General features: G+C 43.7%; 1 protein-coding gene and 1 long non-coding RNA gene across 2 annotated transcripts in view; one reads left to right on the forward strand and one right to left on the reverse strand.

The window, feature by feature from the left end:
• Window positions 1-3,705, forward strand: part of LOC112069012 (ceramide glucosyltransferase) — a 48,366-nt gene extending 44,661 nt beyond the window's left edge. The window contains 4 exon segments of the mRNA XM_024136266.2: window positions 1,958-2,030; window positions 2,033-2,049; window positions 2,722-2,854; window positions 3,493-3,705. Coding sequence (XP_023992034.1) covers window positions 1,958-2,030; window positions 2,033-2,049; window positions 2,722-2,854; window positions 3,493-3,705 — 436 coding nt within the window.
• A 76-nt stretch (window positions 3,706-3,781) lies between these two features.
• On the reverse strand, window positions 3,782-4,104 carry LOC139024020 (uncharacterized). The gene is made up of 2 exons (XR_011475258.1): window positions 4,021-4,104; window positions 3,782-3,881 (listed from the first exon to the last, which is right to left on the reverse strand). It is a non-coding gene; the product is annotated as an uncharacterized lncRNA (long non-coding RNA).
• Between the last annotated feature and the right edge of the window lie 7,767 nt (window positions 4,105-11,871).

The following is an 11,871-nucleotide window of genomic DNA, read 5'->3' on the forward strand; positions in this document are numbered from 1 at the left end:
TAATATGCTTCTAGTCCCGGACACTGAAAACCGTGAGACAATTATTTGTTGTAGGGAAGTTTTAAATAGTAGACAATAAAGTGCTATAAAAGTTCTTGCATAGTTACACAGGCGATACACAAGGAATAGTGCTTTTTTTCTTAGGCTGTTTAAGGACACAAAATGTTTCTCAACATCCCTTGCTTTTTGTTTACGTGGTTGGTTCTCCAAAATGTAAAAAAAAAAAAAAGATGTTTTTTACATTTAATTTTAAAATGTAAAGGAATAAATATGCTTTCAATTTTTTTTAAATTATTATTTATTTACAATGACGGCTACACCGGCCAAACCATAACCCGCGATTGCTGGGCAATTGTGTGCCGCCCCTACTTGGGACTCCGCAAACATGGGGTTGTGCTACAGCCTGGAATTCTGAAACCAGGGTCTGTAGTGACCGTCTAGCGATGAGGTGCAGTGCATTAGGACGCGCTGTCTCTACTCGGGACCCTGTATTCTGCTACCCTGAACCCGGTTCACAACTTGTTGAGCGCGTGTTTATTGATCGATCCCCTAAGACTAGGTCGAATGAGTGTGGATGATCGGTTGGTTTATTGGTGTTATTGAAATCTTTCATTGGATGCTGGCCAGTGGCCAAAGGTCTATAACTCCACTCTGAAAGGGGAAACTTCAGTATTTTACAACTTGATGATTAGATATTATCCTCAACCTGAAAGTTAGTCTATGGGCAAGAGGCTCTGTGTAGATGCCGCGAGATGCTTAAAAAAACCAAGCCACATAATTAAAGGTCCGCCAGCTTGCCACCGCTAGCTAACAAGGCTCTGTAATATGGGGCTTGGTATTTCTTTAGCAGCCAACTACAAAGTCGCCAACTTGCCACCGCTAGCTCAAAGGCTCTGTATATATGTGCTGGTTTCTTTAAGCAGCTGCGAGCTACAAAGGTCCGCCAACTATAGCCACCGCTAGTGCGTTTGAACAGGCTCTGTAATATTGGCTTGTTTTCGGTTAAGTCAGCCACTACAAAAGGTCGCCAAGCTTTAGCCACGCTAGGCTAAACAGGGCTCATGTTAATATGTGGCTTGGTCTTTCCTGTGTAAGGCGAGCCCAATACACAAGGTCGCCAACTTTAGCCCACCGGCTCGTTCGTAACCAGGCGTCATTGAATTGCTTTTGGTCTTGGTTTACTTTAACAGCACTACAAAAGTCGCCACAGCCTAGCCACCGCAGCTAACAGAGTCGAACCTCCTAGTAATATGTGGCTTGGTCTTTCTGTTAAGCGCCCAGAGCTACAAATGGAGTGCGCCAGCTTTAGCCACCGCTAGCTACAGCTCTGGTATATGTGGGGCTTGTTTTCTTTAAAAGCAAGCCACTACAAAAAGTCCCGCCAAGCGTTAGGCCAGCCGCCTAGCGGTATAACAGGCTCTGTCACTAAATGTGGCAATTGGTATTTTCCTTTATCATCGCAAGCCACTCACAAAAGCTCCTGCCTCGCTTTAGGCCCACCTGCTAGCTACACATGGGGTGCTAGTGCAATATTTGGCTGGATCTTTTCATTTTTAAGCAGCCTTCTACAAAGGTCCGCCAACTTTAAGCCACCGCTAGCCTAACAGGCTCTGCTAATATTTGCTTGGTTTTCATTTAAGCAGCCACCTTTTACAAAGTCCGCCAGCTTAGCCTCACCGCTAGCTAACAGGCTCTGCTAATTTTGGCTTGTTTTTCTTAAAGCAGCCACTACAAAGGTCCGCCAACTTTAGCCACGCTAGCTAAATTATGGTGCGTCTATGTAATAAATGTTGCGCTCTTTCATTTTCTCTTTAAATCCAGGCGACCAACTGACAAAAGGCTCCGTCCCAACTTGTAGCCACCGCTTAGCTAAATCAACGGTGAGCGATGCGGCTGAATTTCCCTTTTAACTGAAGGGCTAACTGTTTCCTTTTGTCCCTCCCTCCTTATCTCACAGGGGATGAAGTTCTCCATTGGCAACGCAGGTAGCCATGTCAGACACTTCTGGGTCCTATTCAGTTGCTTCAGTTCCCAGTCCCGCATGATCAGGTAACAAACTATCAGGCTGAAAACTTTCACAACTCAGCCATTGTTATAGGGCAGATTCTGAGCGGGTCCAAGGCAGTTGCTGAGTTATCTCTCCTCCTTTTTTTTTTTGTACTGTGATTGATCAATTTAAAGGTCACATTAGACACCAACTCTCCCAGAATTGAGTTTGACACCATTTGTAGCCTGATTATTTGAACATACATGTTGCCCAACTGTTTTTTATTTCATTTAAGGCTAAATTTTAGCCTGTTTCCCATGTCTCCTAATCCATTCCAGCCGACTAGCCTGCCACCGTTGGGATGCAGATTTGATCCGAGTCCCCCCGGTAGATCCTACTGCCTACTGTTAACCTAATAATTCACCACCACACATATGATATGTGATCTATATCTTCTCCCACCTCTTTGTGTATAGTGGGAATGTTAGACATTATACTGTGATATAGGCTAAAGTTACGTAGTGTGTCTCTATGATAGTTCTAAGGGTGTCCTCATCACGTAGGAAAATAGAATGTTTTTACTTCCTGCGTGTACTCGCTATATTAGGAACGAGCTATCTAACCAACATGCCGCCCTCGTTACCAAGTTCCATTATCACGTAATTGATCCCTGCATATCTCGAGACATCCTTGAGTTTGTAACTTACTGTGGTTTCGTCATGCCCTCTCTCCAGATGGTCCAAGAGCTTCGTATCAAACATGCTCCCCCCGCAACCATCTGTCGAGCCCCTCGAGTGTGTCCTAGCAGCCTGTCCAGTTGGCTGGTCCCCGGCCGATTCACCCGTGTTCCCCACTGCAGGATATTCGGTTTCCTGTCCGCCACTGGTTGCGTGAGAGCGTTCTCTTAGCCAACCTACATGCCAGCTCCGAGGAGTCCAGGTAAACACACACACACACACACACACCAGCACACATCAACACGCACTCCATCAGCAATCAACACAAAACACACACACACAACACACACAACACAACACTGTTCTGTGTTGTTCGATCTCTGATTAATCATCCAGCTCACAGAGAGAGGAATCCAACAGGATACTACCACACACACACAAACTCTACTACGTGTTCTGGTGTTGTTCATCTCATGACTACATCCTATGTCAGAGAAATCCAAGGTAATACACTTAGACACCAACTCACAGCGAAACGAGCCACACCCATACTACATTTCACACGAGCACACGACTGCTCTAGGATGTGTATTCATCCTCTGACTTAAACATCCAAGTTAGCAGGTTTGTCTGCGATTAATGTTATTGTCTGGGAAGTAAAACCCGACTAGCCCACAGAGCTGCTACGTTACTCAATTGAGAACAGACAAGTTCAGAATAGAAATGCAGATGGATGAACATGTCTTTTTGACCCTATTCTGCCACTTCTAGGCTGTGGCACGGCAGCGCCATACCTATGCTCCAACTGGACTACCGGTGCTCTCGTAGCACTATGGGTTCATCAGAGAGTCCATGACCGTCCAGATCTTCCTGCGGCCCTGTGGGAGCCTTCCAATACCATACAAGCTGGAGGACGGGGCGCTACAGGTTACCGATGTGGCGGGTACGGCGAAGATTCCTGCGACGTATAGCGAACAGCCTAAGTCCCACCTACAGGGGACGCGGGAACCCGAGCCCATCACCCAGGGCCGAGGACAATAACCAGACCGATCTGATCAGCTCCCTATATAGTCACACTACTTTTTACCAGGGCCCTACACCTGCCCATTATTTTCTGGCTCTGGTTAAAGGTAGTGCACTATATAGGGAATAGGGGTGCCGTTTGGTATATGGCCAGAGAGAGATGGGCAACGTTGAGGGAAGAAAATAAACTACCGCTGTGGGCGTGACGGCTAGAAGGAAACTACACCGCTGTGGGCGTGACAGTTAGAAGGAAAACTACCCCTGTGGGCAGTGACGGCTAGAAAGAAACTACCCGCTGTGGGCTAGCGGTTAAAGGAAACTAACCCGCTGTACGCTGTGGGCGTGACGGCTAGAAGGAAACTACCCGCTGTGGGCGTGACAGTTAGAAGGAAACTACCCGCTATGGGCGTGACGGTTAGAAGGAAACTACCGGCTATGGGCGTGACGGCTAGAAGGAAACTACCCGCTATGGGCGTGACGGTTAGAAGGAAACTACCCGCTATGGGCGTGACGGCTAGAAGGAAACTACCCGCTGTGGGCGTGACGGCTAGAAAACTTCATATGGAATTAATAGTGTTTGATTGTTTTTAATTTGTGTGTTGAAATATATAATTTATTACCGATGCTCTTTTTTTTTTTTCTCTACCATCCAAACTGTTGAAAACCGAGATCCTCCTGTCATGAAGTGAGCCCTACGTCCCAAATTACACCCTATTCCTCATTTTAGTCTTGATTCTACACTCAATTAATATTGTTTTTAATGTGAAAACTTAAAGGTCCAAACCTAGGAATTCTCTTTGGTCCATTCTTTTTTTGGGTTTTATTGGTCAGGTTTTCAAGCATCGTGGTCTTTCTGCTGTGAGATTGCTGACTATTTTCAACAGACTGGATGCGTCGCAAAATGGCATCCTCTTCCCTATGTAGTGTATACCCTATTCCCTATGTAGTGTACACCCTAAGCCCATAGGGGTGTCATTTGGAATGCAGCCATGGTCTAAACCAGGGGGTATTCCACTCAGACCCTACGAGGTCCAGAGCCTGCTGGTTTTCTGTTGTACCTGATAATGAATTGCACCCACCTGGTGTCCCAGGTCTAAATCAGTCCCTGATTAGGGGGGAAACAATGACTGGTGTCCCAGGTCTAAATCGGTCCCTGATTAGGGGGGGCAAACAATGACTGGTGTCCCAGGTCTAAATCAGTCCCTGATTAGGGGGGGAAACAATGAAGAAATGCTTTGGAACTGGCTTAGAGTTTGAGTTGAGTTTAGGCTGTTGGATCTGAGGTGATCTGAGGTGATCTGAGCCAGTAAGATCACCGTTTGTAGTCTCCAGTTCCTGGAGCGTTATTGGGTGTTCAGGCTTTTGTTTCAGCCCAGCACTAACACACTTTTTTTAGTTTGGACCATGATAGGCTGATTGGGGGTGTTAGTGCTGGGCTGGAACAAAAGCCTGCAACCCCCTCTGACCTGACAGTATAAAGCTCCGTGTCTGCTTTCTCTTTCTGGGCTATGAGAATCCTCTTGTTCTTAACGTTCCTCTGACTCGACACGTCCGCTCTGTCAGCGTTCTCTTTTGAAACAGAGGACGTAACTATCTCGCTTACTGAAGAAGGCAAGCGGCAAGAAATGCACTTTGCCAAATGTTTTGGAAATTTTACGTTTTTTTGTTGTTGTTGTTGGTGGAAATGTGATTTATCCAAATTGTCCACGCGTTTCAGTTTTCTGCCCCCATTCATTTCATTAGTGTCACGTTGTGTAGTGGGGAAGTTCAATAGCTGTACACCCAATCCCCTATATAGTAGACTACTTGTGACTATTGCCTACCAGGTTTAGACTCTCTGGCTGGGTAGATGGGGGTCAACCAGGTTTAGACTCTGTGGCTGGGTCGATTCTCTGTTACCACAGTACAATTTACTGTATCACACAGGCATGGCAACCTTGATCTCTTGATGTAGTTACACTTATTTAGTTGCATAAGGTAACATATTATTTTCTAAGTCTATTTGTATTAGATTAGTCGTTAAAGCACAATCGCGCTATTGCCGTGGTGAAACGAGTTGATGCCGTATGCTGTCATATTGATTCTCCTGTTCTGATCGTGTTCAGGACGTCTTCATGCTGACTACTAGCAAACGGTATGTTTCAGCTGTTATGAGAGATGGATACTTTCAAATTTAGTCACAGGACATGTTGCTTCTGGAATCTCCAATGGCCTCTTTCCACTGTAACCACAGCCCTGGTCTGGCCTGAGACTTTCCCTGGGCTTAAACCCTGGTGTCTGGCCTGAGACTTTCCCTGGGCTTAAACCCCGGTGTCTGGCCTGAGACTTTCCCTGGGCTTAAACCCCGGTGTTGCACCAAGTGCAGTTAGAATTGGACCACCATCTCCTAGCCTGGTCCCAGATCTGTACGTCTCCTAGCCTGGTCCCAGATCTGTACGTCTCCTAGCCTGGTCCCAGATCTGTGCGTCTCCTAGCCTGGTCCCAGATCTGTACGTCTCCTATCCTGGTCCCAGATCTATACGTCTCCTAGCCTGGTCCCAGATCTGTACGTCTCCTAGCCTGGTCCCAGATCTGTACGTCTCCTAGCCTGGTCCAGATCTGTACGTCTCCTAGCCTGGTCCCAGATATCTTGTGCGTCTCCCTAGCCTGGTTCCCAGATCTGTGCGTCCTCCTAGCCTGGTCCAGATCTGTGTCTCTCCTAGCCTGGTCCCAGATCTGTACGTCTCGTAGCCTGGTCCAGATCTGTACGTCTCGTAGCCTGGTCCGCAGATCTTGTACGTCTCGTAGCCTGGTCCCAGTCGGTACGTTCTCCTAGCCTGGTCCCAGATCGGTACGTCTCCTAGCCTGGTCCAGATCGGTACGTCTCCTAGCCTGGTCCCAGATCGGTACGTCTCCTAGCCTGGTCCCAGATCGGTACGTCTCCTAGCCTGGTCCCAGATCTGTACGTCTCCTAGCCTGGTCCCAGATCTGTTTGTGTACTGTCTTGACAATGACCGTAGGCTACCGGTTTCCTACTCTGCTGATGAGACGAAGGATACGATGATGTGGTTCTGTTTACTTCTATCCGTTTGTCAAATCTGTTGTTGATACACACTTATAAATATTGATATGGCTGATATTGGATTTTATCCCAAATGGCACCCTATTCCCTATATAGTGCACTACTTTTGACCAGGGCCTTATTGGGGGTAGTGCACTATGTAGGGAATAGGGTGTCATTTGGGACACACTCTGGCAAAGTTTTTAATGACGAGGAGAGGGAGGAAAAGTAACAGCAATAAAGGAATAGAGCTTTCTGAACGAGACGTCGCTGTATTCCACTATAACAGGATATGAGAAATATATCACATCCTGTATTGAAACATTTCAGATGTGTTATTGGAAGACAAAGACCGTATAAAAAAGAACATTTCACTTTTCAGATTCAATATTGTATTGTTCCCGGAGCTAGAAACAATTACTCATTATAATAATGCATGTAATTTTTAAAGTTAACTATTTGCTTTAAGGTTTGCAGTTAGCTGACTAGTAGACGAGTCAAATTCAGAAAGTAAACCCAATTACTATTCCAAGTTGTCCTCCATTTTGTTTTTAAAGCGTTTGAATGGAGATTTAAGTGTACTTCCTGAATTGACTGAAATTGACCCTAACCCTGATACTAGCACAGTATGTGGATGCTTGAACTTGATTAGGGGGGAAACACACGGTTTAGATTGCTTCATGATGTACCCAACTATCTGTGAATGAGAGACTGCCTGCCTTGCAGTTCTAGTAGACCAAAGTATCAAGTGTCTCTGGAGGATGTGTCCCAAAATCGCACCCTATTCCCTACATATAGTGCACTCTTTTTTTTTTCTTCTTTTTTTTTGACCATTGTCATGTCCCGGGGGTTGTACTTCAGAAACAGGAGGTGGAGTCATGCTGGCTTGGACAAGGCTACTCTGGTCAAAAGTAGTGCACTATGTAGGAAATAAAAGCCTCAGTGTGACAGAGCGTGTTCTGCTTGGGATCTATTCTGTCTATTTGTATAGATGCTATATTATTTTTTAAACATGTTACGATGTATATTTATGAAGTTTGGGTAGATACCATTTGCTTTATGACGCCTAATTTATTTAAAGTTTGATGATGATATTGTTGGTATTTAATCTATAAGCAGTGGGAGAAAAAAAAAGGCTGGACAAACTTCTGTTAAGAAAAAAGTTTTGTTTTTTAAAATATGTATTGTACTATGAAGCAGAATAATCCACAGCTGGAAACTGTGCCATAGCAGGAGAAATTAAAGCTTTATCAAACCATACCAAGGTGTACAGTCTTCATTGTATACTAACTGTTTTTATACTAGTATTATATACATGTGTCGTGTCTTTGGCATCATTAAAACGGAAGACTTATTTATCAAATAACTCAAATTATTATTACGTGATTAAACTGATTAATCATGTAACTGTAATTAACTAGGAAGTCGGGGCACCAAGGAAAATATTCAGATTACAAAGTTATAATTTTCCTAATATAACTTTCAGATATTTTAATATCTGATCAATTAGTCTTTGAATTAATGAATTATTATTTACCTCACGTTAGTCTCATTCCAAACGTCGTAAATTGTTGGTTATCTGCACGAACCCAGTCTTCACTATGAGTCATCCATACATCAATTGTCTTAAAATAATTTATTTACTAACTTAAGTACTCACAGAAATGCATCACACAAACAAAATAGATATGTTTACAAAGAAATGATAGGGGGATGTGCCCTAGTGGGCTAAACAGGTATGGCGGCTTGTTAGAGTGATAATTATAACAATTGAAATGCTAATCCTTTGCACATGAACGCTCATTCGGGAACAATTGCAATCAATATATATATTTACGCTCAGTGTGTCGTCGGGATCTCTGTTGAAAAGTTTGTTTCTGTTGGAGAGTCTGTCCGCCCCCTTTCTCTCTGTCAGGGTTAGAATGGATAGTTCAGAGTGACATTCATTCATGTCTTTATAGAATAGATGTTTTGGCGGTTGTCGGTCTTTGCGTTCAATGATACCGAATTCCTAGCTGCAGACTAGTAATTAATATCAAAGACTTGTTCTTATTCTGTCGGTATCGATAGTCTAAGAGTTTAACCACGTGGTTAAAAGATTCAGCCATCTACTCAAACCTTAGCTTATACTCAGGTTTATGGTCTCTACTCAAACCTTGGCCCTCTCGTGGTAAGCTGGTCTGCAACCTTTAGCCATCTCTCGTAATTGAGGTAAGCTCGGTCTTCTCTCAAATCTTGGCCCTCTCGTTATCGAGGTAAACTGGTCTGCTGATAGAACCCCAGGTGGGGGTTTTATTCGGAAGAGTAGAAAAGGGCCTGTCCCAGGACGCCAGACCATAACTGTGCTCATGGGCGGTCCTCTGATTTAGTTAAACTCAAAAGGGAATTGGAGTTTCCTTCATTAAACAGTCCAAAATCACATTACACAATTTCACAAACAGTTCCATCCTCACTCATTCATGTTATACAACAATTAGATGTAAGCCTCATATCTGAGGCTATTGTATAAACAGCGTTATGATAATGTGGCTGTATTGTCTCATGAGTTTCACAAAATTGTACCAAACGGACCAGTTCGTAGCTGGATTCTTCACCGATCTTTTATACCTTCTCCAGAACATACATGTTGTTCGGACCTCAAGTTCTGTGAGGTGGAAGAAATTCCTTTGTTCTCTCTATGAAAATTCACTCTGTCTCTATACTGTGGCCATGAGGAGATAATCTCCTCCAGGAATTTACGACCTCTCTGACCACAGCAGCCTGGGTGTAGGAGACAGGGAGGTAGAGGGATGGTGCATAGAAAAGGGCTGGTGCAAAGGGAGGGACGGGGGGGGGGGGGATAGTGGCTCGCGTGTACCCGAAGAGAGGCAACGTCATGACACATGTAACTGACAAAATAAAGGAAGTACTTGAGTAAATGTTATACTAAGTATGTTGAATGCAGGTGCTTCCCACACGGTGTGGTTAACTTTAGTTCTGAGCCTCTGTGATCAGCAGTCTCTAACATGGCTTTACTTTAGTTCTGAGCCTTGTGATCAGCAGCTCTAACATGGCTTTAACTTTAGTTCTGAGCCTTGTGATCAGTCAGTCTCTAACATGGCTTTAACTTTGTTCTGAGGCCTTGTGTCAGCAGTCTCTAACATGGCTTTAACTTTAGTTCTGAGCCTTGTGATCAGCAGTCTCTAACATGGCTTTAACTTTAGTTCTGAGCCTTGTGATAAGACTCACTAGAATATATGAAGAGAATGGTTCAGAATATTAGGGCTCAATGAAAGAGAGCACACACATTCATCTCCGGGTAGATTTAAAAAATACTCTAATCTTTTATATTTAGCGTTAGGAAAGTATTTATAAATAATAATGAAAACAGGACTGGAGAGCCTTTTACGGACTAAATATATTGATGAATCTAAAATACAGTGGTTTGATTCCTCCTGAAAGTTGCCGTGTTTAATTGATAAATCCACCAAATCCTGGAATGTGAGAAAAGTATACAATAGGAGTTGAAAAGTAGTCCTATAAATCTACCCTGATAATCCTCACTAATCATGGAACTGTGATGACAACAGTCCGGTCATCGTGAACCGTGAAACGTGCTCCAGGTTTACACTGCTACGTACGGTCTGCGTTCCATAATGATTCCAATAGGCTACATGTCCCAGATTATTGCACAATTTGTAACCTAATATGATCCACTATTGCTAGCTATCCTCAGGAACGACCAGGGGTGCAACTTTCAGTGAGGATGGAGACATGTCCCACCCACATTCTGAAATTGCATTTTTGTCCTCCCAGTGTTATCATTGGAATGTGATACAAAACACGGCATCGGTGTGCTTTAGGACCATGCGAACGCCTCCGAGCGGTCAGGTAGGCTGTTTTGAAGTTGAAGTGTTTATTCAACTGGGTTTAGGACCCAGTGAAGGCAAAGCTTCTGGAAGGCTGTCTGGACCGGCATGGGAGTGTTGCGCTCTTCCACTGAGTTGTAAAAGGAAGCAGAACAGAAACTGGCTACTCTTTAGTTGACTGATGTAGTTGGCAAGGTAACTGCTGTTTAACAGAAAAAGAAAAAAAATCAGGAACAAACACAGGAACGAGACAGAGGAAAGTTAAACTAACGATGCAAAGGAAATGAACTATGAAGTCAGTGACAGTTGTAAATGTACAGTAGGTGGATATAACTGACAATAAAATAAAAACAGTCTAGAAATCACCTCAGTAGGTGGATTTAACTGACGATATAATGAAAACATTCTAGAAATCACCTCAGTAGGTGGATTTAACTGACAATATAATGAAAACAGTCTAGAAATCACCTCAGTAAGTGGATTTAACTGACGATATAATGAAAACATTCTAGAAATCAGAAATCACCTCAGTTGTTTTGGTGCTGTACTGTCATTTTCACATGGCAACAGAAGCCTATAGCTTGGGTCTCCAGATTTCATCCCTGAAAGGTTATAAGGCCACTATTTCATAAACAGCCCTGGGGTAAAGTTAATATGTTTCAGTTTGCTGCCTTATGACTGGTTTCACATTTGTCTCCAGCGATCCTAAGGTAAAACAATTGTCATTTATATTTACAATCACCTTATTCTAACAGCTTACTCATGTACCTAGCTCTTATCAATTTGTAAATTACAGTGCAGGAGAATGTTATTTCTTTCATAAAGACAGAAAGTAGATGATGTTCCACTGGGAACGTTATTCATCGCTTGTAAAGGTGGTGGATCTTAAGTCAAGGTAGACACACCTCCACCACACCTTCATTAATATGGTGTATCTGTAGACACCTCCTCCACACCTTCATTAATACGGTGTATCTGTAGACACCTCCACCACACCTTCATTAATATGGTGTATCTGTAGACACCTCCACCACACCTTCATTAATATGGTGTATATGTAGACACCTCCACCACACCTTCATTAATATGGTGTATCTGTAGACACCTCCACCACACCTTCATTAATACGGTGTATCTGTAGACACCTCCATTAATATGGTGTATCTGTAGACACCTCCTCCACACCTCCATTAATACGGTGTATCTGTAGACACCTCCACCACACCTTCATTAATACGGTGTATCTGTAGACACACCTCCTCCACACCTTCATTAATATGGTGTATCTGTAGACAC

Source organism: Salvelinus sp. IW2-2015, unplaced genomic scaffold (assembly GCF_002910315.2).
Source record: "Salvelinus sp. IW2-2015 unplaced genomic scaffold, ASM291031v2 Un_scaffold845, whole genome shotgun sequence".
NCBI lineage: Eukaryota > Metazoa > Chordata > Actinopteri > Salmoniformes > Salmonidae > Salvelinus > Salvelinus sp. IW2-2015.